At 42.7% G+C, this 26,193-nt stretch overlaps 1 protein-coding gene across 1 annotated transcript in view; it reads right to left on the bottom strand.

Annotated features, from left to right (window-relative positions):
- The window catches only part of PPM1F (protein phosphatase, Mg2+/Mn2+ dependent 1F), a 59,825-nt gene that overhangs the window by 3,482 nt on the left and 30,150 nt on the right, over positions 1 to 26,193 (bottom strand). Inside the window, exons 4-6 of the mRNA XM_068271570.1 lie at positions 20,247 to 20,435; positions 9,096 to 9,239; positions 5,037 to 5,130 (exon numbers count right to left, since the gene is read on the bottom strand). Of these exons, the coding sequence (XP_068127671.1) occupies positions 5,037 to 5,130; positions 9,096 to 9,239; positions 20,247 to 20,435 (427 nt within the window). The remainder of the gene's footprint in view (positions 1 to 5,036; positions 5,131 to 9,095; positions 9,240 to 20,246; positions 20,436 to 26,193) is intronic.

The following is a 26,193-nucleotide window of genomic DNA, read 5'->3' as shown; positions in this document are numbered from 1 at the left end:
TTCAGCAATTGTGATTGGCCTTTAATATGTTTTCAAACTCCTACAGAAAAGAGCAATAGCAAACATGTGCTTGCAATGCTGATCACGATTTTTAGTGGAAAGGTGCTCATAATGAAAGTCTCCCTACTCATATGTCAAATGATAGATTGTAATGTTAATAATCTTTGAATAGATTGTAAAAGTAATAATGTTTGAATACAACCTATACTATGAAATACTACGATGCATGCCACCCAATTGCTAGGATAGCATCCAGCTCTCCAAAATGTACACTGGTACATGTAATAGCATATTCGCTGTAGTATCTGCCACTGGTAGCCAAAGTTGAAGGGTTTAATTTTTTCTTCAATGCTTTTCGGCCCCAAACATCACTGAATATGGCTTTCTTCTACTTCACTAGACATTTTTAGAAGCACAACTGTAGAGGATCTTAGGATTCTGATTACAGCATTTTTTTGTGTTTTCAGAGACATAAAATAGACCATTAAAAATAGTTCAACAATTCTCCCTGAAAGTAAAAAAACTTCTGCAAAATGAAAATCGCAATGCAGCCACCTCCACCCCCTGTTCCTCATGGTAAAAATAGTGACAAATTAAGAAAAAAAAGTGTTTTACTTTTACTGTTCAAACCGTGGACATGTGCTTGGTACTCTGTGTTCACACATGGCTGCCTTGCAGTACCGGAGGTGCAGAGCCATCTCACAATGACGACACAGTATTCTTCACCTACCCACTGTCCCTTAAGGGAGACAGTGGGCATATTCGTGACTACCAGAAGTCTGGACCTGACTTGGTACTGATTGGTACCGTAATTCAGGACTCAGCGGATAAGGAACACATACCAGTAAATCTCATGGCAGGGATTTCAACATTAGAGATGGCCCAGCCTTGGAAAACTCATGGAGAAGCACATGATCAGTTTGATCAGCTGATAGATTTGTAAGCCTCTGATTTGCTGTGATGACTTCCTGGTTTAACACATGATCATGACCAGCAAATCAGAGCCTTACAAATCTATCAGCTGATCAAACTGATCATGTGCTTCTCCAGGAGATCTCCAAGGCTGGGCCATCCCTATTCAACATAAGCATGCTGTCAGCTGTTTTAATGTGCATGCAAAGATACATTACCTGTAGATCAGCTTACTGATTAACATGGATCTCACAATCTCATCCCTACCATAGTGATAGTTTGTGCTGACATTTTTTGAAACATTACAGAAATATAGAGTGAAGTCATTGCTATCCTCAGAAAAACTCCCGATTTAATACCTACCATATTAATGGTCTAATTCCTCCTACCATATGAAATATTTATATATCTTCTGCAACCTTCAAAGAGTACTGTATATATAGTCTTGTCACTAACTGTTCCTCAGAGAAGCTCACAATCTAATCCCTACCCCAGTCATAGTCCACTGCCCACTACCACACTATTATCATATTTATAAAGCATCATTTCTTCTGCAGCACTTTACAGAGTAGAATATAAGTAAAAACTACAGTCAGAATTCAGCTGTGAGCTCATCTGAGAAAGTAAAGTTACAGAACCATGTAGTCTATAAAGTGCTGCAGAAAATGTCAGTGCTATATAAATAACATATAATAATGTTTTAGGGGGACAATGGACTACGACAATGGTAGGTAGCTAACACTCTTATAATTTTTTTATTCTCCATTTAAAAAAAAAAAAAATTGCCCCTTTGTAATTGTGTCATTTATAAATATAGTGTCCTGCTACTCCGCTCACCTAATTTTAGCTTAGTTACCTCCTATGAACAAACACCATTCACTTGAATAGAGTACCTGATTAGAAGTTGTGATCATTACTTCACATCTGAAAAAGCAACAGTATCTCAAGAAAAAGCCCAGTATCTGAAGATCACTACTTAAAGTGCTTAAAGGAATCCTAAAGTCAATGAAAAAAATCCAGTTTACCTTATCTGGGGCTTCTACCACCCCCTTGAAGCAACCCTGTGCCCGTGCAGTGACATATTGATCCTCTGGTCCCCCCAACAGCGACCCAGTTTTGTTTTTCGGCGTCTCAGCCAGTCGATGGCCACTGTGTCTGTGTGGCCCTGCATGTCCTCAATCATGATCCGGTCGCTGGGAGTGTTCTGTGCATGTTGCCGGGGGCGTCCTGGCGACGGGAGCGCAATCCACTGCCCAGGTGCAGTGGCCATTGACTAGCTAAGTCGCCAAAAACTAAACTGGGTCCCTGCAGGGGAATGGAGGATCGGTAGGTCATGGCAAGGGCACAGGGCGGCTGCGGGGGTACGGTAGGAGGCCCACGTAAGGTAAACTGGATTTTTTTTTATTGACTTTAGGTTTCCTTTAAAAAAGAAAGTGTTATGGATGGGTGTTTGACCCAAACTCCACAGAACTCCATTATAGCCCATAGCATTTTCCACTTGTAAAGTAAAGAGGCGACCAGGCTGATTGACTTATTAATAAAGACTCAACTAGCAGAAATGAGCCAATCGTTAATAATTTGCACAAATGTGACAAGTGCTAATCCCTTATGTGACAATCTCTTCAAGTAATCGCAACTTTTATAAATATGAGGATGTGAAACGTGATGTGGTTTCTGCCAAAGGGCACTTCTGCAGCTTTTATAAAGTATAGTAAAAATTAACTTAGTGTGGGGGTGGTAGCAGCTCTGAAATGTTTCCTTCAGCTGCAATACTGCTTTAGATGAGACACAGCTATTCACTATCCTTTACTTACCTGGAGCTTCTTCCAGCCCCTAGAACTCTGTGTGGTGCCTCGCCACAGTTCCACTGACATACAGCGCGCCATTAGCCCCTCTGTAATGAATGCCAACCTGGCCGGGTCAGCGGCTTCTACCTGTGCCTCTCACACTCCCATGACTGTTCTGCACATGCACGGAACACTCCCATCCGCAGGAGCGCTATCACAAGAGGAGCGCCCACACATGCACAGAAGCCGCTGATCATTACTGAGGAGCTGGTGCACCGCTGGATGTCAGTGGAACTGCAGCGAAGAACCACACAGTTTTAGGGGCAAATAGAGGCCCCAGGTAAGTAAAGCATAACAGCTGTGCCTCACCTTGGACTTCCTCTAATCTCAGCCAGTTTTCCCTCCTCACTGACATGAACACCTGGGTCTATGACACAGAGAAAGGAGAACCTGCCCATAGAACAATACAAATAATAATCAATGATAATGATGTAATTCCAAACTGCTCAAATGTCCCAAAATTCTTCTGGTTAGCAGATTCTGCCTGTGTCCACAGGCATTAAAGGACAACTGAAGTGAGAGGGATATGCAGGCTGACATATTTATTTCCCTTTAAGCAATACCAGTTGCCGGGCAGCCCTGCTGATCTATTTGGCTGCAGTAGTGTCTGAATCACACCAGAAAGTACCATGCATCTGATCGTGTCAGATCTGACAATAATGTCAGAAACACCTGAGCTTCTGCATGCTTGTTAAGGGTCTATGGCTAAAAGTATTAGAGGCAGAGGATCAGCAGGATAGCCATGCAACTGGTATTACTTAAAAGGAAATAAATATGGTAGCCTCCATATACCTCTCACTTTAGTTGTCCTTTAAGGGTGTGTAAACAGTCACAGTGAACTACGATATCTGGGTACTGGGGTACATATTAATAGGAAGCAAGATGAATTACACTTTAGGGTTGCCGCAGTATACACCGGTATGATGGTATACCGCGGTTTGATTGTGCATGGTAATCATACCATGCACAATCATGTTTTACCGGTTTTCAGGTGTGGGGCGACGTAGCGGCGGGCTAAATACTCACTTGCTGTCGGGTCCTGCATGCGTGTACTTGCTTCTTCCTTCTTTCCTGTTCTTGCGTACCATTTCCCTGAAACAGCACCCCTGGGTGCTGTTACAAGGAGATGGAGCGCATGAGCAGGAAGAAGAATAAAGCCAGTACACGTGTGCAGGACCTGCCAGCAAATGAGTATTTGTACACCCCCCCGCTGTGCCCGCCCTCCCCCGGCTCTCTACATTGCGGGCACCTATCCTGGCTACACCTATCCCTGGCTACCTATTCTGCGGCCAACTACTACTGGCTACACCTATCCCTGGCTACCTATGCTGCGGCCACCTATTACTGGCTACACCTATCCCTGGCTACCTATGCTGCGGCCACCTATTACTGGCTACACCTATCCCTGGCTACCTATGCTGCGGCCACCGATTACTGGCTACACCTATCCCTGGCTACCTATGCTTCGCCTACCTACTACTGACTAAACACATCCCTGGCTACCTATGCTGCGGCCACCGATTACTGGCTACACCTATCCCTGGCTACCTATTCTGCAGCCAACTACTACTGGCTACACCTATCCCTGGCTACCTATGCTGCGGCCACCTATTACTGGCTACACCTATCCCTGGCTACCTATGCTGCGGCCACCTACTACTGGCTACACCTATCCCTGGCTACCTATGCTGCGGCCACCGATTACTGGCTACACCTATCCCTGGCTACCTATGCTGCGCCTACCTACTACTGACTACATATATCCCTGGCTACCTATGCTGCGGCCACCGATTTCTGGATACACCTATCCCTGGCTACCTATGCTGCGGCCACCTATTACTGACTACACCTATCCCTGGCTACCTATGCTGCGGCCACCGATTACTGGCTACACCTATCCCTGGCTACCAATGCTGCACCCACCTACTACTGACTACACATATCCCTTGCTACCTATGCTGCGGCCACCTATTACTGGCTACACCTATCCCTTGCTACCTATGCTGCGGCCACCTATTACTGGCTACACCTACCTCTACAGCCACCACCAGGACAATTGCAGGAGCAGGGTGAGCCTTTTTACAGTTTTACCCGGTGCCCCAAAACTCCCGGCGGCTTAATCATATGTATACTGATGGAGTGCGCCACATTATTTAATGAGGGGGTTCCAAATAATTGTATAATACCGTATACCGCTGCATTTTTATTTATTTATTTATTTTTCTTTAGACAGTTATACCGTGGAATTTCATACCGTTGCAACCCTATTACACTCACCAATAGCTCTGGACACTGCAAGAGTTCCATTTACTCGCCAGCACCCCATGTAGGTGACACAGCCACCGAGGACTTCAATTCTTTCACGTTCATCCTGTTGAAAAAGTATGCAAATCTGATCATCCTGTCACATAAAATATACGCAATACAAAATATATGTGGCCAAGCATTGTAAGCAATTATTCATTACTGTACAAGAAAATATTCTTGAGAGCAGCTGAGATTTTTAGGACATCACAGAGGGATAAATATAACAATTACTTCAGAACAGAACTGCATTAGTGATAACACCTTCTGAGAAAAGCTCAAAGCTAAAACCATTTACTCAGAGTAGATTTCAGTGGACATGCAGAATGGAGCCATGCTTTCCTATGGGCCCATTTACACTTAAAATCGCTAAATGCTAGCGATTTGCATTTTCCGCGGGTGATTTTTCCGGGATTTAACGTGGAAAAAAAATAAATAATAAAAAAAAAAATCACTGGACAAATTCGCATTTTTGGAGCAATCGCGATTAGCAGTTCTATACATGCTAATTGCGATCGCTCCAGAATTGCAAAACGCTGCAGGTAACGCGTTTGCTATTAGCAATAATCGCAAAACACCCGCAATCAAGGCAGTGAGAAAACTGCCATAGGTTACAATAGCACAAGCATTTTAAAAAAAAAACAATAGCGTTTTGCTATTAGCAGGAATCGTGCGATTCCCGCTTAAGTGTGAATTGGCCCTTAATCTGTTTTAATTCTGCAATGAACAATCCCAACCTACCCAGTTTTTTTTTTTTAGAAAGCATATAATTTGCCGTACATCTAATAGGATACTGGACACGGAAGAATGAAAATGTGCTCGTTTATTGAAACTACATCTGCTACCATAAGGCTAATTTACAGTTTACTTTTTCACCTCTTTATAGGATCACTTTAAAGAGACACTGAAGCGGAAAAAAAATGATGATATTATGATTTGTATGTGTAGTACAGCTAAGAAATAAAACATTAAGATCAGATACATCAGTCTAATTGTTTCCAGTACAGGAAGAGTTAAGAAACTCCAGTTGTTATCTCTATGCAAAAAAGCCATTAAGCTGTACGACTTTCAAAGTCGTGAAGAGGGCTGTCTTCTGACGTTTATTATCTCAACTGTTAGTGAACTATTTACTTTTACTCTGCCAGAGGAGAGGTCATTAGTTTACAGACTGCTCTGAAAGAATCATTTTGAATGCTGAGTGTTGTGTAATCTGCACATATTATAGAATGATGCAATGTTAGAAAAAACACTATATCCCTAAAAATAAAAATATGAGAATATTTTCTTTGGTGCTAATCTTCTAGTAATTATTCATAGTACACAACCAATTCATTATGTCATATATTTTTTTTCGCTTCAGTGTCTCTTTAAAGAGAATCTGTACTCTAATATTCTTACACTAAAAAGCACACCATTCTATTCCTTATTTTCTCCTGTGCCCCTCTGTGCTGTTTCTGCCACTCTCTGCTGCAATCCTGGCTTGTAATTAACAGTTTTAGGCAGTGTTTACAAACAAACTAACCAGCTTGTAATAGGATCACATATACAGAGTGTGTGAGTCATTCAGAGCCTGTAGGGGGCCTGCAGAGGGTGTGTATCGCTTCTATCCAATGACAAGCAGCCCTGCACATTCCACACATTCAAAGCCTTAGCCCGACAGACACGACAGGGGAAAGATACATTGATTTATTACAGAGACAGTGTAATTAGGAAAGGCTGCAGTAAGCCCCAGCACATTAGAACAGGCATAGGAACTTATAGAATAGAAGAACTAAGGCTGAAAAAATTGTTACAGAGTCTCTTTAAGTACAGTATAGTTTTTTTTCTTTTTCTGGAAATGTTCTTTCCACACACAAAACATGTATTAATACACTTTTTAGTTTCATTTTAAACATTTGAACCACTAAAGTGTTACGCTTCTACCAACTGGGCAGAAGCAGAGGGGTTACCTTATTAGAAACGCACAATAGTCAGCCCTTCCGTGCGCATACCGATTACTCAGCAACTGGGAGGTTTGGGCGCAGGATGAAGCCGATAAACGGTTTACCCTGCTGCTGCACAAGTCCCAGTGGTGTTAATCACTATTCCCACTCCAGGCCTCCATGGATAGTGGGGAATTATGTAATTCAGCTTCCAGCTATTGCTGGCGGCCAAATTACAGTGTTTTTAGAGTAATTTGTGCTCAGTCTTACCAGCACCCAAATTACGATACTCATTGAGCGTCGCTGTAGCCGCAATTCCTATTACAGCCTATGGTGGCGCCACCTGCACCCAAATCTCCTGCCCCGTTTTTACAGCGTTCGAATATTCCACCCTCCTGTGCTTGTTGATCAGAGGAAAACGTCACCTATGCCATCACTGGATGAGACTAAATAGAGCAGGATCAGGACTGTCCACTTTCAGCAAAGCTACTAATCCTCTACAAGACAAACCAGCAGAATTTCTGCAAAATGAACACAACTCACTTCAGGCTAACTTGACAGTGATAGTTTTAGAGGTAAACGCAGCATTTTACATACCTCTAAAACACCCAATGGGTTGTGCTGGTACACATGCATGTACTTAGGGAGTTACATGGTTGGGCAGTTAGGAATAATAATAATAATAAAAATGCAACTTGCAGCATTCAGGTTTTCGCAACTTGGTCCACTTCACAGGCAGAGGTGTAAGTATAGGGGACAAACTTCTGCAACTGCCAAGGAGCCAACAGCTAGATATGGAGAGGGAAGGGGGGGCGGGGGGAGCAACTAGTTTATCATTCTCCTTCTGACAGAGGGGTGCATTCTCCAGACAGCGTGTTATTTTAAGCAACACTTATGGGTGGGGTTATCATGATGACCGCACTTGTTACATGACCCTTGACCGATGAGGCTTATCAGTTGCGAGATGGAGAGTAGTGTGTGTGCTGAGGGGGCACATGTCTTATAGGTACGCCCTTCTTTTAGTGTGTGTAGACCTGGGTGGGATTTTCTGCAGTGTAGTTATGAAAGCAGCTAAACATCTGAAAACAAAAAGCTTCATTACTTATGAAGCCCCTAAATCAGATGTTTAGCTGCTTTCATAACTACTACCTTGCCACTTTTTTTTTTACTGGGTTTGTGGAGAACTGCTATAAAAAAAAAAAAAAAAAAAGTAGCAAGGTGTCCTGAAAAAAAGGGTTTTGAAGGTTTACACACACACCCAAAAGGGGTGCTAGCACTTTCCACTTGTATACTCGGCTAACCAGTGGAAAGGCCCACAGGAGGAGAGCGACCACGCTGTTCCAGACGGTTCCGGGACACCGAGCGGGAACAGTTATTTTCCACAGGTTTATACGGTGGTTGCAGGACTGCAACCCATTCTTTTGAGTATAACTTACCCACAATTCCCCATTTATTACCTGTCTTACGATACTGCACCATTGGGCTCCCGGTCTCCCCCTCTCTACAGGCCTAAGAATCTCCACTCCCATTGTGAAGGGACCTCCAGAGACCTGGACCAATACCATGGAAAAAGAGGGCACTGCCATTCGCAGCAATGTTAAAAGCTGCGATCAGCAGCAAAGAACAAACATTTGGACGCCCGAAGGTAGCGGATAAAATAGAAGTCACTGGGATCCCATCAATTAAGGGCCACCACAGGGGTTATTGATTAGGAATCAGTGGAGGGTAGGGCATAGGTAGAGGGAAGGGTTAAGCATTAGGCATCAGTTGAGTGAGGGTTCTGCGTGAAAATGGGGTTAGGTTAAGCCATAGTAAAATATCAGTAAATATTTATGATATTTTACTATGGTAATTCAGTAGAAGAATATCACTAATTCTACTGTCAGTGTGAAGTTAGCACAGGACCTGAACTTATCAATTTCTGTACTAAGAGCTGGGATGCAAGATGTGACAGGCAGCATGGTGTGGTCAATGTTGTAACTCAATGGGACTCTTCCTGTAGAGTACTTGTGTAACAGAGTGTGTAAAGTGGTTAAAACATTGCGATAATCCAAGTAACAGAAGGAAAAAAAATACATGCTCTAATTAAAACACATGCTCAAAGTGTTACCTCTCGCTCAGGCTTATGTGGCTCCATCAGAGTGACTGGAGCACCTTGCTGTACAAGAAGAGCCTGAGAATCTCCTAACCAAGCCACATGTAACCGCTCCCCTTCCAGCAACGCACACACACCAGTGGTGCCACTGCGTAGTCTCTGAAAATAATAAACAGAGTCAAAGGCGCACAATTCTGTGTACCCGATGGCAATTTACAAAAGTCATTCTTCTCTGGTCACTTCTTTTTGCCTAAAAAGAGAGTTCATGGATTTACAATACACAATACTGTGAAAAAGTTTAAATGAAGACTGTTTGCAGAAAAAGAAGTGCTAATAGTTTATTGTTTAACAATGCTAAGTAAATGAACAGAAAATAAAAACAAAGATTTGGTGTGATGATCCTTTGCCTGCAAAACAGCATTCGTTCTGCAAGGTACATCTGCACACAGTTTTAGGAGAAACTCGGCAGGTAAGTTGTTTTAAATATCCTAGATAACTACAGAGTGTGGATATAGTATGCCTCATATCCTTTTGCCTCCTAATGTAATCCAGACACCCTATGTTCACATCAGTGCTCTGTGTAAGATACATGTGTGTTCACTGACCTGCTGTAGGATAAATCTGGGGGGGGGGGGGGGGCGGTGCGTGTAGTAACCAAACACTAGACCAGCAGGTGGAATTTCAAACAAAAGTTTCAGGTTTTCATTTGGCAAAACACTTTTCTTGTTAAAAATTAAAATGTTGTGTTCTGTACTTAAAATAAAGCAGAAACCTTTCCTCCAGGTATGGAAATGGCTTTATACAACCACAAGACAAGCAGGAAGATCACACAAGACAGGACTGAGCAACTACAGTTGCTAGTAAAGTTAGCCAATCCAACCTAGTCACAGTAAATGTGGCCACACATGATACAATGAAATGATCCGATTTTACAGCAATTTGATAAAAAATCTTTTTACTTATTTGAGTGAAAATTGCAATCGGATTTCCAGTTTTTTCTCGATCTGAAGTGGCCGAAATTTCTGAACATTTTTTTTGCAAGATTTCATGGTGTGTGTGGTAGATTGACAGTTTCATAATGTAGAGATGCAAGCAATTTTTTCAGTTTCCAATCTTTTTTTTCATAATTGGGGTAAAAATTGAATACAAATGTCTGGTACATTGGTCAGATTTTTTAAATGTTACGAACAATCAGAAAAATGTATTGTATATCTTGAATTGAAAAGAAATGTAAAAAAAATTGTATGGTGTGTGGCCACCGTAAGAGTAATGTCTAACTGCCTAGACTTGCATTGTTTCTGCTACAGGGTATAGTTGACTGCAAAACAAGTCTGAACCACTACCTGTTGCCGCTAGTGTGATGTAGCGGATGGCAATTTTGATTAACACCACCTATTTGTGACGGCGGTTAAAAGAAAAATCATTTATAGTGCATTACAATTTGAGAAAATGCATAGCTACATGTGAGTGCATTTTTTTGTCATAGTGGTCCTCTCAGTAGGCTAAAACATACACAACTTTGACTAGTATTGAATCTATGTAAATTCCTAGGTGAACAGTTCTGGGCTTGTTGAGCAGCAGATCGATGATGCCCAATCAACCAAATGACAGGACAGCTGTCCAGGCTCTCTGTACAAGGACAGGGGCAGGGAAGGTATATTTTTAGATAATTTAAAGAAATATTAAAAGCAAAACAAATTCCACTTTTAGAGCTGAATTGTGCATCATGCACGAAGCTGATTTCCATGCTATTGAAATGACAGCCAATGAGTCATCTGTATTACGGTAGCTGGATTTGCGAGCAATGTTGCTCAGACATTAGTTGATACCGAGTCAGTGTAGCAAGGAACACCATTCTTATCACAAGTGAGCCCCACTCTGCTTTAATACAAATGCTTGAAGTTTCCACTAGAGCAGCAACCGCCAATATGCCATAGCTCTTAAATAAGGAGAAGTATAAAGATTCCTGCAGTGAGGTGCTTCTCCTGTTACTGCTGCGGAACCACTGAGGATTTATTAATGACTACATTAGTCAGGGTAAGGTATCCCTTGCTCTTTCATTATAAAGGGGAGCATTGCTAGAACAATGAAAAAAGAACAGAGATTGCATTGTAAATGTAAGGGTATGCAGGAGAGGTAACATTTTATCCATGGCAGTGAATGGATTGGATGATTAAAAATAATATGTTGTCAATGTAATATTGCAGGTTTAATCACATTATTTTACAGTGGGATGCGAAAGTTTGGGCAACCTTGTTAATCATGATTTTCTTGTATAAATCGTTGGTTGTTACTGTCAGGAACCGACCCGCGGCACGCCTGCGTATACGGTTCCCGACTGTGGGTTTGACCAGATCAAGCGGGGAGCAAGGCTGTGACCCCTCAGAACACTTCTCACTGCCACCACTAGCAGTTTGCTAGACACGTCCACTCTGCTGTCGAGTGCTCAGCGCAATCCGCGTTTTCATATTCAGGTCAGCTTTGCACTTTAGGCCAAACACGGGAACGCCACGCACACACACACACAGTTGCAATCTTACACTGTAGTGAAGCAAAACCACTAACAGTTGTTCCGAAGGATACTGTTAGCCACTCTGCTGTCGCTACTCGCACTGGCGTTTTCGTACGTTGGGTCAGCTGCGCGCTTTAGGCCAACGTATGACAAACGCCCCACACACAATGCAATTAAAATCTTATACGGTAGTGTCGCTCAATCATACAATCAGGCATGAACTTAGTTACACTTCAGTCTCTTCTAGGCTATGAGTGTTAGTTTAGTACAGCAGAAGTCAAGCTTATTAAATAACAGTTTATTATTTCAGGAAAAAAGTGGACCAATGCAGAAAAAAATATATACAAAAGATTACAAAAAAAAACAAAATAAAAAGTTACAAAATTAAGAGTTTACAAAGATACACACAAAGCGATTTGCTTACCAAAATAACAGGGATCCGGATAGAAGAACCTTGGACTTTTGTGGACGGACACAGTTCTGGTTGGACCAGGAGCCCACTTAGCTTGGGCCGGGAGTCCAGCTGCAGCTACCGTCAGGAGGGGACTGATTTTAGGTATCTGTCCCCTGCTCTTTATAATGGAATATTTGCCTTGAGGCTGCAAGCCTGTTTGGAGGGGGGGGGGGAACTAGTTTTAATTACGTCCTCAGACATAATTTGATTCCCAGAGATCTAACATCCACATCCAAAGTGTATTATGGCAGATCAAAGGCAAGGATACGGCTGCCATTGGCCTGATTAGCCATCTCCTAATTAGGGGCTAGGTAGACAGTCCCTAACTGCAGAGATTTCCCATCTCCCAATAGATGTAATTTACAGGATATAGTTTGCACCTCCACCAATAATTCAATTTCCTCACAATGAAATAGTGTTTAACACACATGTTAAACGTTTGGTGAGGAGGCTCTTCCTGGCTAGTCTAGAGTTCTTCACAATGCTTTAACAGCCTTCATCAACAGAAGGGTAAATGTTTCAATTGTCAATGACTTCAAAGCTTCAGCTCCAGATAAGGTGGAACAAAACCCTTCACTTCTGTCATTGTCTGATTAAGGGTTTCCTAATTAGAAGTAGACAATGATAGCTAATTTACATTATATAAGGATCTCCAGGAAGCTACTGCCAAACCTTCAAAGACAGACTGGCTGACATAACTACACCTCTGACATACTATACAGCAGATAGAAAAATGGAAATCTACTCCTGTATTATCCCAACATCACCAGCACCCCAATATATCACCACAGTTACAATAAAAAATGTCAGTTAAATATATCATATAGGAGACACACACAGTGATATTTGAGAACTGAAATGAAGTTTATTGGATTTACAGAAAGTGCACAATAATTGCTTAAATAAAATTAGGCAGGTGCATAAATTTGAATATATAAAGTCAGCGCAGGTCTATAGTAATACAGCTTTCATCATTTTTTGGTATACAGGATCTTCGAACAAAAGGGTAAAGAAGCAAGGCTTACCAGATTCCAACAACCCACATTATAAGGTTGTAAACGAGTTTGATAGGTGGTCCGCAGAACTTTCAAATGGTGTCGTTTCACCAGCGATGTTGCACACTACAGATTCCTCCGGAATATAGTAGATATCCTGAGATCGCAGAGACTCACCAAAGGGGAGTCCAGTAGGATAGTGACATGAAAGAGATGTACGGCACATCTAAGTGTAAACCGTCTTTATTACATAACAAGTAAAACAATTAAAAACAAGGATAAAAGAAAACTCACATACGGGGCCCGTGCACTGGGAACCCCGAAAAAGTAGCGCGCATAAAATGGTCAATAGAAGACCTCAAATAAAATGGTGCCGCCTGTCGCCTTCTCGACCAGTTTCGCAATCTTGCGTCAGGTCTCTACCACTTCAGCCAATAGGGAAGCTCCCATAAATGTAAACATAGCCGCATGTCTTGCGAACTCGCATGGCATGCGAACCCAAGTTGTGGCCATAACTGTAAGGTTCACCTTGGAGGGGCAAACAGGGGAGATAAACAAGAGGAGAAAGATGTCACATTATGGCTACTAATAATACTCGTAATAGCAGAGCTGGCATATGGGGAAAGAGGGGAAAACAAACAGCCTAGAGAATCTAGTACCCATATAGTACAGCCAATTGCTGTCACTCAGAGAGGCATGATGGACGCACAGAGATAAACTAAATAAAAGGCAATAAATCAAGCTCTCGATTTAAACCTCGAGGCTCCATAGTGTCAAGTTTTTTAATCCAAAATGCCTCTCTGTATAGCAGCCTCTTAACCCTATCACCTCCTCTACTCAGAGGTGCAACATGTTCAATAATCATATATCTCAACTGACTAACCTGATGGTTAGCCTGTTTAAAATGAAAGGCCACAGCCTGGTCAGTCAACAATTCTCTAATCGCATGTTTATGCGATGATAACCTTTTCTTAATTTTTTGTGTGGTCTGCCCTATGTATAAAAGGCCACATGGGCACTTCAATGCATACACGACAAAAGAAGAATCGCATGTGAAACAATCACGTATTTTAAACTTCACACCAGAGTGTGGATGCTGAACATATTGACCCTTAATGACCGAACTACAATGGACGCAATTCATACATGGAAATGTGCCCATGCGATTAGATTTTGACTGACCTTTCCCTTTGTGACCCACATCAGCGCGGACCAATTGGTCTCGCAAATTTGGCGCTCTTTTGTAGGAAACAATGGGAGGGTGGCGGAATTGCTGAATATCGGGAAAACTATCTGAAAGTAGGTACCAGTGACGTTTAATGATCTTGGCTATATTTTCACTTTGCGTATTGTATTTAGTCACAAAAGGTAATCTCTGACTTTCCCCACCGTGTCTAACCCTGCCTTCTCCACCCCTCACTGCTCTATTACGTGCAGTCTGCACAATGTCTTCGGGGTAGCCTCTCTGTATAAATTTAGTCTGCATCTCATCAAGTCTCTGCGTCCTGACCCCATCCTCCTCAACTATCCTACACACTCTTGTAAATTGACCAACCGGGACAGACCTCCGAGTAGCCCACGGATGAAAACTCCCAAAATGCAATAGGGAGTTCACATCCGTGGGCTTAGTATAGAGGTCTGTAACCAGCTTCCCATCCCTGACACTAACTAAAGTGTCAAGGAAATTCACATGTTCCTTTGAAGTATGTAACGTAAGTTTGATGTCTCTACACTTAGACATCAATTCCTCAGTAAACTCGATAAGGGTCGAATGTGGCCCCGCCCACACGCAGAAAATGTCGTCTATATAGCGAAACCACTGTAGCGCATACTGTCTAAATAAAGAACTGGAGTAAACAAACATCTCTTCATACACTGCCATATAGATATTTGCGTAGGACGGGGCCACATTCGACCCCATAGCCGTGCCCCTAATTTGCATATAAAATTGGTCTTCGAACCTGAAATAATTACATTTCAATACTATCTCCAACAATCTACCAATAAAACCAATCTGTTGTCTAGACATATCTGAAGCTGTCTCTAAGGTATACTGCACCGCCTCCATCCCACCATCATGTGGGATGGAGGTGTACAGACTCTCCACATCCATTGTTACCAAGATACATTCACTATTGATAGTAGGCATGCTCTTAAGGATGGATAGAAACATTTGAGTGTCCCTCAGGTATGATTTCATGGACACCACATAAGGTCTAAGGACTTGATCTAAATATTTTGCAAGTGGGGCCAGTACCGAGTCCACCCCTGCCACTATGGGCCGACCCGGTGGATTGTCCAATCTCTTATGGATTTTGGGGCACACATAGATGACAGGGGTCATAGGGTACGACTGTATCAAATACTGGACAAGTTTATAAACTGGCCCCACTTGCAAAATATTTAGATCAAGTCCTTAGACCTTATGTGGTGTCCATGAAATCATACCTGAGGGACACTCAAATGTTTCTATCCATCCTTAAGAGCATGCCTACTATCAATAGTGAATGTATCTTGGTAACAATGGATGTGGAGAGTCTGTACACCTCCATCCCACATGATGGTGGGATGGAGGCGGTGCAGTATACCTTAGAGACAGCTTCAGATATGTCTAGACAACAGATTGGTTTTATTGGTAGATTGTTGGAGATAGTATTGAAATGTAATTATTTCAGGTTCGAAGACCAATTTTATATGCAAATTAGGGGCACGGCTATGGGGTCGAATGTGGCCCCGTCCTACGCAAATATCTATATGGCAGTGTATGAAGAGATGTTTGTTTACTCCAGTTCTTTATTTAGACAGTATGCGCTACAGTGGTTTCGCTATATAGACGACATTTTCTGCGTGTGGGCGGGGCCACATTCGACCCTTATCGAGTTTACTGAGGAATTGATGTCTAAGTGTAGAGACATCAAACTTACGTTACATACTTCAAAGGAACATGTGAATTTCCTTGACACTTTAGTTAGTGTCAGGGATGGGAAGCTGGTTACAGACCTCTATACTAAGCCCACGGATGTGAACTCCCTATTGCATTTTGGGAGTTTTCATCCGTGGGCTACTCGGAGGTCTGTCCCGGTTGGTCAATTTACAAGAGTGTGTAGGATAGTTGAGGAGGATGGGGTCAGGACGCAGAGACTTGATGAGATGCAGACTAAATTTATACAGAGAGGCTACCCCGAAGACATTGTGCAGACTGCACGTAATAGAGCAGTGAGGGGTGGAGAAGGCAGGGTTAGACACGGTGGGGAAAGTCAGAGATTACCTTTTGTGACTAAATACAATACGCAAAGTGAAAATATAGCCAAGATCATTAAACGTCACTGGTACCTACTTTCAGATAGTTTTCCCGATATTCAGCAATTCCGCCACCCTCCCATTGTTTCCTACAAAAGAGCGCCAAATTTGCGAGACCAATTGGTCCGCGCTGATGTGGGTCACAAAGGGAAAGGTCAGTCAAAATCTAATCGCATGGGCACATTTCCATGTATGAATTGCGTCCATTGTAGTTCGGTCATTAAGGGTCAATATGTTCAGCATCCACACTCTGGTGTGAAGTTTAAAATACGTGATTGTTTCACATGCGATTCTTCTTTTGTCGTGTATGCATTGAAGTGCCCATGTGGCCTTTTATACATAGGGCAGACCACACAAAAAATTAAGAAAAGGTTATCATCGCATAAACATGCGATTAGAGAATCGTTGACTGACCAGGCTGTGGCCTTTCATTGTGGCCCATCAGGTTAGTCAGTTGAGATATATGATTATTGAACATGTTGCACCTCTGAGTAGAGGAGGTGATAGGGTTAAGAGGCTGCTATACAGAGAGGCATTTTGGATTAAAAAACTTGACACTATGGAGCCTCGAGGTTTAAATCGAGAGCTTGATTTATTGCCTTTTATTTAGTTTATCTCTGTGCGTCCATCATGCCTCTCTGAGTGACAGCAATTGGCTGTACTATATGGGTACTAGATTCTCTAGGCTGTTTGTTTTCCCCTCTTTCCCCATATGCCAGCTCTGCTATTACGAGTATTATTAGTAGCCATAATGTGACATCTTTCTCCTCTTGTTTATCTCCCCTGTTTGCCCCTCCAAGGTGAACCTTACAGTTATGGCCACAACTTGGGTTCGCATGCCATGCGAGTTCGCAAGACATGCGGCTATGTTTACATTTATGGGAGCTTCCCTATTGGCTGAAGTGGTAGAGACCTGCCCCCCTTTCCATCCGCAGTGGTGAACGGCGGGCTCCCGCCGCTCCCACTAGCGTAGTCAGGGCAACGTGGGAGGCGGCGCGATTGCTCCGCCTACCCAACGTCACGCAGGCGAGTTCCCCATCAGGTCCGCCAGGACGGCGGCCGGCTGGGTGTAACGGCCAGGCGTGCCCTGACCATGAGGCATGTCTCTGCCCTGCTGCAATGGGTGAGTGTGGGAGGCGGGGAGGGAACATGTTTTAAATGTACCTATGAATGGTGACCAGGATAGTTCCCCATTAGGTCCGCTCTGAGGACGGACTGCAGGATTGGTTGTAGCAATAGGGATATTGTGATTGGTTACCTGCTTGCCATGCTCTGTATATAAGATGGTTTGTATGTCATTTTGAATTTGATGGCTCACAGCTTAGCTTGACAAAGGGGCGGTTGCCCTGAAACGTTGCTATGACAGCTGTTTTTTGCCAATAAAAGAGCATATACTTTATTGATGGTGCCGGATATATCCTTACTACTGGAATAAGGTGCTGTGGAATGATGAAAATAAAATTGAGTTCTTTGGGTTAAACAAGGGGCATTTTGCATGGAGGAAAAACACCACAGCATTCCAGGACAAACACCTACCTACAGTAAAATGTGGTGGTTCCATCATGCTGTGGGGCTGTGTGGCCAGTGCAGGGACTGGGAATCTTGTCAAAGTTGAGGGATGTATGGATTCCACTCAGTATCAGCAGATTCTGGAAACCAATGTCCAGGAATCGGTGACAAAGCTGAAGCTGCGCCAGAGCTGGATCTTTCAACAAGACAACAACCCTAAACACTGCTCAAAATCCACTAAGGCATTCATGCAGAGTAACAAGTACAACGTTCTGGAATGGCCATCTCAGTCCCCAGACCTGAATATAATTGAAAATCTGTGGTAAGTTAAAGAGAGCTGTCCATGTTTGGAAACCATCAAATCTGAATGAACTAGAGAAGTTTTGTAAAGAGGAATGGTCCAAAATACCTTCAACCAGAATCCAGACTCTCATTGGAACCTACGGGAAGCGTTAAGAGGCTGTAATTTCTGCAAAAGGAGGAACTACTAAATATTGATTTCATTTCTTTTTTGTCATGCTCAAATTTATGCACCTGCCTAATTTTGTTTAATCAATTATTGCACACTTTCTGTAAATCCAGTAAACTTCATTTCTCTTCTCAAATATCACGGTGTGTATCTCCTATATGATATATTTAAAGAGAAACTCCAACCTAGAATTGAACTTTATCCCAATCAGTAGCTGATACCCCCTTTTACATGAGAAATATGATTTTCACAAACAGACCATCAGGGGGCGCTATATGACTGATTTTGTGCTGAAACCCCTCCCACGAGAAGCTCTGAGTACCGCGGTACTCTGGGCAAACTGCCACAATGTAACAATGTTCACAGACAGGAATTAGCTGTTTACAGCTGTCTCTAACAACCAAAACAGCTAGGAGCAGCTACATAACCTGCCCACAGTAAAAATGTCACCATGTAATAAATGTCAGAATGTAAATCGGGGAGAGGAAAGATTTTACAATGAGCAAACACTGACTAAATCATTTATACATAATTATGGTAAAAAATGAAGAACTTTTTTTTACTACATTATTTTCACTGGAGTTCCTCTTTAACTGACATTTTTTATTGTAACAACCAACAGCAAAATCATGACGATTAACAAAGTTGCCCAAACTTTCGCTTTCCCACTGTGTATCTGCAGCTTTATTTGGCTTTTCATATACGGTTACTGAGGATGACTCTGGAGCTGTGAATCCACCAAGTCAGATAGATAGCTGCAGCCCTGTCAAATGGCTGACCTCAAGTTGATAATACACAAGGAGTGGATTTTATCAAGATGGGTTTAAAGTAATCAAGTGTTCAATTACAATTCTTCTTATTAGCTGAGCCAAGTGTTCTTTACATGTCTTGATAAACCTGCCTCAGCGCCCCCTGGTTCATAAGCATGTTCAATAGTGCTCTCACAAGAAAATCTGACATTAAATTGTCCAGTAAATGTGATAATTTGACTGAAAATTTAAAGCTTCAGTTTAATCTTTTCTGTTTGAAACTGCCTGACAAAACAGACAACATCAAGGAGACCATGACAGCATTAAATAAAGCTCCACATGTAAGAGGAACATTCACGGTGCTTCGTTATTAAAGGGATCCTGAGGTGAGAGGGATATGGAGGCTGCCATATTTATTTCCTTGTAAACAATGCCAGTTGCCTGGCAGTCCTGTTGATCTTCTGGCATAAGTAGTGTCTGATTCAAAAGTATATGGCTAATCCAGTAAAACCTAAAGCTCAACACACACCATACAATCTTGGTTGTACAGAATTACCAAATCTATGTAGTATAAGGGCCAACAGATTGAAAATACCTGGAATGATTGAATGGATAAGCTCTTATACTACATGAAAGTGGTAAGATTGAACAATCAAGATTGTATGGTGTGTGTTGAGCCTAAGTCATAGTACCTGATCTGCTGCATGCTTGTTCAGGGTCTTTAGCTAAAAGTATTAGAGACACAGAAACTGGAGGACTGCCAGGCATCTGGTATGGTTTAAAAGAAATTAAAAATGGTAGCCTCCATATCCCTCTCACTTTGGGTTCCCTTTAAATACTGTTAAAATACTGTATAAAGTAGTATGGTGAACGTGGAGGCCATAAGGTTGGACTGAAGATGCATTCATACAAAGACCAGACTGGCACTGATGTGCAACAGACAATGTCAGTTTTTCTCCAAACTTATATGTGAGTTTGACACCAGTGCATTACAGTGATTGAGGGATTTGTTTGGCAGATGGAGATTCCTGCAGTCGCAGTGCATGGACAGATAGCCTGATCTGTCCAGATATGTAACCATATCAGAAACGAAAACCAAAAGGCAGGACAATAAGAATGCTTGCTAACTGATGCAAAGAACTTAGAATATGATGATAAATAGTGATGCCATTATTTACCTCTCTCTTTGCTTTCTTCAGAAACATGACATCTGTACGCTGGAAGGCTTCTTTCAGGGCTCGAGCCGGATCTAGCACCAATGCCTCATGATGAGCCACCACAGAATGGACATGGCTGGCTGCATAATTGGCAGCATCCACCCCACCATGCCCATCAAACACGGCAAAGTATGATCGCTGAATGCCATCCTAAAGGTAGAGAAAGTTGGTAATACAATTCATTTTCTTTATAGGATTCAATTTTTTTTTAAATAAAGTTCTACATCAGGTTGAACAGTGCAATTATAAAACAAAAATGACATTGCAAAAACATTTTAAAAATATATATATAAACTTACTGCTACAATCGCTCGTGAGCAGGTCCTGACCATAAACAGCCTACGGTCCTTCCCCCAATCTCCTCTGCTCCATCCCTGGCAGACCAACCCGGCCCATATCATGAGCAGCAGGGCCTCAGGTGTCTCCCTCTTACCACGCCTCCATAGTGACCAATAGCCAATCCATGGCGGTGTGGCAGAAGTTGCTATCAGTCCTCCCTCCTTCCCATGACGTTACTATGAGAACATGTGACTACGGGGACTGTGTGGAAGCTGTAGGACCTGGCAACCACTAACAGCTTGCAGGAGCAACTTTCCAGTGACAAAATGAAAGCTTTTTTTCTTTTTTGCAGTAGAATTTTAAATTGCATTGTGCTTGATTTTTTAGTACTATTTTTTTTTACAATTACAATACAATTATAAAATAAGAACTTGTGCTAAAGTTTTAACCACTTGAGGATCGTGGGCTTTACCCCCCTTAAGGACCGGCCACTTTTTTTCCATTCAGACCACTGCAGCTTTCACGGTTTATTGCTCGCTCATACAACCTACCACCTAAATGAATTTTGGCTCCTTTTCTTGTCACTAATAAAGCTTTCTTTTGGTGCTATTTGATTGCTCCTGCGATTTTTACTTTTTATTATATTCATCAAAAAAGACATGAATTTTGGCAAAAAAATGATTTTAACTTTCTGTGCTGACATTTTTCAAATAAAGTAAAATTTCTGTATACATGCAGCGCGAAAAATGTTGACAAACATGTTTTTGATTAAAAAAAACCCATTCAGTGTATATTTATTGGTTTGGGTAAAAGTTATAGCGTTTACAAACTATGGTGCAAAAAGTGAATTTTCCCATTTTCAAGCATCTATGACTTTTCTGACCACCTGACATGTTTCATGAGGGGCTAGAATTCCAGGATAGTATAAATACCCCCCAAATGACCCCATTTTGGAAAGAAGACATCCCAAAGTATTCACTGAGAGGCATAGTGAGTTCATAGAAGATATTAATTTTTGTCACAAGTAAGCGGAAAATGACACTGTGACAAAAAAAAAAAGTTTCCATTTCTTCTAACTTGCGACAAAAAAAAATTAAATCTGCCACGGACTCACCATGCCCCTCTCTGAATACCTTGAAGTGTCTACTTTCCAAAATGGGGTCATTTGTGGGGTGTGTTTACTGTCCTCGCATTTTGGGGGGTGCTAATTTGTAAGCACCCCTGTAAAGCCTAAAGGTGCTCATTGGACTTTGGGCCCCTTAGCGCAGTTAGGCCGCAAAAAAGTGCCACACATGTGGTATTGCCGTACTCAGGAGAAGTAGTATAATGTGTTTTGGGGTGTATTTTTACACATACCGATGCTGGGTGGGAGAAATATCTCTGTAAATGAAAATTTTTTAATTTTTTTTACACACAATTGTCCATTTACAGAGAGATTTCTCACACTCAGCATGGGTATGTGTAAAAATACACCCCAAAACACATTATACTACTTCTCCTGAGTACGGCGATACCACATGTGTGGCACTTTTTTGCACCCTAACTGCGCTAAGGGGCCCAAAGTCCAATGAGTACCTTTAGGATTTCACAGGTCATTTTGAGAAATTTTGTTTCAAGACTACTCCTCACGGTTTAGGGCCCCTAAAATGCCAGGACAGTATAGGAACCCCACAAATGACTCCATTTTAGAAAGAAGACACCCCAAGGTATTCTGTTAGTAGTACGGTGAGTTCATAGAAGATTTTATTTTTTGTCACAAGTTAGCGGAAAATGACACTTTGTGAAAAAAAAACAATAAAAATCAATTTCCGCTAACTTGTGACAAAAAATAAAATCTTCTATGAACTCACCGTACTACTAACAGAATACCTTGGGGTGTCTTCTTTCTAAAATGGAGTCATTTGTGGGGTTCCTATACTGTCCTGGCATTTTAGGGGCCCTAAACCGTGAGGAGTAGTCTTGAAACAAAATTTCTCAAAATGACCTGTGAAATCCTAAAGGTACTCATTGGACTTTGGGCCCCTTAGCGCAGCTAGGGTGCAAAAAAGTGCCACACATGTGGTATCGCCGTACTCGGGAGAAGTAGTACAATGTGTTTTGGGGTGTATTTTTACACATACCCATGCTGGGTGGGAGAAATAACTCTGTAAATGGACAATTGTGTGTAAAAAAAAATCAAAAGATTGTCATTTACAGAGGTATTTCTCCCACCCAGCATGGGTATGTGTAAAAATACACCCCAAAACACATTATACTACTTCTCCCGAGTACGGCGATACCACATGTGTGGCACTTTTTTGCAGCCTAACTGCGCTAAGGGGCCCAAAGTCCAATGAGTACCTTTAGGATTTCACAGGTCATTTTGCGACATTGTTGGTTTTCAGACTACTCCTCACGGTTTAGGGCCCCTAAAATGCCAGGGCAGTATAGGAACCCCACTAATGACCCCATTTTAGAAAGAAGACACCCCAAGGTATTCCGTTAGGAGTATGGTGAGTTCATAGAAGTTTTTATTTTTTTGTCACAAGTTAGCGGAAATTGATTTTAATTGTTTTTTTTTCACAAAGTGTCATTTTCCGCTAACTTGTGACACAAAATAAAATCTTCTATGAACTCACCATACTCCTAACGGAATACCTTTGGGTGTCTTCTTTCTAGAATGGGGTCATTTGTGGGGTTCCTATACTGCCCTGGCATTTTAGGGGCCCTAAACCGTGAGGAGTAGTCTTGAAACCAACAATGTCGCAAAATGACCTGTGAAATCCTAAAGGTACTCACTGGACTTTGGGCCCCTTAGCGTACTTAGGGTGTAAAAAAGTGCCACATATGTGGTACCGCCGTACTCAGGAGAAGTAGTATAATGTGTTTTGGGGTGTATTTTTACACATACCCATGCTGGGTGGGAGAAATATCTCTGTAAATGACAATTGTTTGATTTTTTTTACACACAATTGTCCATTTAGAGAGATTTCTCTCACCCAGCATGGGTATGTGTAAAAATACACCCCAAAACACATTATACTACTTCTCCTGAGTACGGCGATACCACATGTGTGACACTTTTTAGCAGCCTAGGTGCGCTAAGGGGCCCAACGTCCTAATCACAGGTCATTTTGAGGCATTTGTTTTCTAGACCACTCCTCACGGTTTAGGGCCCCTAAAATGCCAGGGCAGTATAGGAACCCCACAAGTGACCCCATTTTAGAAAGGAGACACCCCAAGGTATTCCGTTCGGTGTATGGTGAGTTCATAGAAGATTTTATTTTTTGTCACAAGTTAGTGAAAAATGACACTTTGTGAAAAAAAAACCCAATAAAAATCAATTTCCGCTAACTTTTGACAAAAAATAAAATCTTCTATGAACTCGTCATACACCTAACAGAATACATTGGGGTGTCTTTTTTCTAAAATGGGGTCAGTTTGTGGGGTTCCTATACCGCTCTGGCATTTTACGGGCCCAAAACCGTGAGTAGTCTGGAAACCAAATGTCTCAAAATGACTGTTCAGGGGTATAAGCATCTGAAAATTTTGATGACAGGTGGTCTATGAGGGGGCGAATTTTGTGGAACCGGTCATAAGCAGGGTGGTCTTTTAGATGACAGGTTGTATTGGGCCTGATCTGATGGATAGGAGTGCTAGGGGGTGACAGGAGGTGATTGATGGGTGTCTCAAGGTGTGATTAGAGGGGGGAATAGATGCAAGCAATGCACTGGCGAGGTGATCAGGGCTGGGGTCTGAGGGCGTTCTGAGGGTATGGGCGGGTGATTGAGTGCCCTAGGGGCAGATAGGGGTCTAATCTGATGGGTAGCAGTGACAGGGGGTGATTGATGGGTAATTAGTGGGTGTTTGGAGGAGAGAACAGATGTAAACACTGCACTTGGGAGGTGATCTGATGTCGGATCTGCGGGCGATCTATTGGTGTGGGTGGGTGATCAGATTGCCCGCAAGGGGCAGGTTAGGGGCTGATTGATGGGTGGCAGTGACAGGGGGTGATTGATGGGTGGCAGTGACAGGGGGTGATTGATGGGTGATTGACAGGTGATTGACAGGTGATCAGTGGGTTATTACAGGGAAGCACAGATGTAAATATTGCACTGGCGAATTGAAAGGGGGGGGGGTCTGAGGGCAATCTGAGCGTGTAGGCGGGTGATTGGGTGCCCGCAAGGGGCAGATTAGGGTCTGATCTGATGGGTAACAGTGACAGGTGGTGATAGGGGGTGATTGATGGGTAATTAGTGGGTGTTTAGAGGAGACAATAGATGTAAACAATGCGCTTGGGTGGTGATCTGATGTCGGATTTGCGGGCGATCTATTGGTGTGGGTGGGTGATCAGATTGCCCGCAAGGGGCAGGTTAGGGGCTGATTGATGGGTGGCAGTGACAGGGGGTGATTGACGGGTGATTGACAGGTGATCAGGGGGGATAGATGCATACAGTACACAGGGGGGGGGGGGGGTCTGGGGAGAATCTGAGGGGTGGGGGGGGTGATCAGGAGGGGGCAGGGGGGGGGGGGGTAAAAAAAAATAGCGTTGACAGATAGTGACTGATGGGTGATTAGGGGGGTGATTGGGTGCAAACAGGGGTCTGGGGGGTGGGCAGGGGGGGTGGGTCTGAGGGGTGCTGTGGGCGATCTGGGGCAGGGGGGGGGGGAGAAATCAGTGTGCTTGGGTGTGACATAGGGTGGCTGCAGCCTGCCCTGGTGGTCCCTCGGACCACCAGGGCAGGAGGCAGCCTGTATAATACACTTTGTAAACATTACAAAGTGTATTATACACTTTGTATGCAGCGATCGTCGGGTTAACATCCCGCCGGCGCTTCCGTATGGCCGGCGGGATGTTGCGGCGGGTGAGCGGAGACAGGCGCCGGCGGAGGTTCGCGTCACGGATGACGCGATCGCTCCGCCCATGCCCCTACAAGGACCGCCGCCATTTGTCTATACGGTGGTCCCTGCGGGGTCCACTTCCCGGCCGCCAATTGTCAATACGGCGGTCGGGAAGTGGTTAAGACACACAGCAGGCTTCTTAATTAAACCGGTATCATTGTAATAAGTTGTAGGATCTAGGACTACTCCAGATGTAAGCAATTCAGTTAGTATTGAATGAACACTGCACCTCCCCACTCATGCAAATATGGTCAACTTTGGAAGTCAGATAAATGAACAGTTTAGTATATAGGACTAATTGACAATCAGTAATAAATAGCCAGGTATATAGCATAGTGCTCCTTCAGACTCTGTATCCAGCAGTGTCTTGCCACTGTCTATTTATTCTTATGTACACATTAGGGAATGATACGCAGAAACTATTGTAGATAGGATGGGTCATATTGTATTTGTAGGTGCAAGTGTATTCTATTTGAGGAGGAGTACATATTTGAGTGTATGTAATATGCAGCAGAGCACTAAGACTAATAGAGGAGTGAATAACAGAATAATGAGTGAATAACAGAATAATGAGTGTACTGTGTTATATTGAGACATATAATGTGGGGTTTAGAAGATTTGAGGTTTATAGGTCTGGGATGTGCAATATTAGGAATGCCCAGGTCACAGATCGGGGGTTAGATTTAATATGTGGGGGTGTATTATAGGGCAATAGGTGTACTAATAACTGTATCGGGGTTATGCTATA

The sequence above is a fragment of the Hyperolius riggenbachi genome, chromosome 1 (assembly GCF_040937935.1).
Source record: "Hyperolius riggenbachi isolate aHypRig1 chromosome 1, aHypRig1.pri, whole genome shotgun sequence".
Taxonomy (NCBI): domain Eukaryota; kingdom Metazoa; phylum Chordata; class Amphibia; order Anura; family Hyperoliidae; genus Hyperolius; species Hyperolius riggenbachi.
Note: the sequence above shows the minus strand (reverse complement) of the source record. Positions and strands in the feature narration are given on the sequence as shown.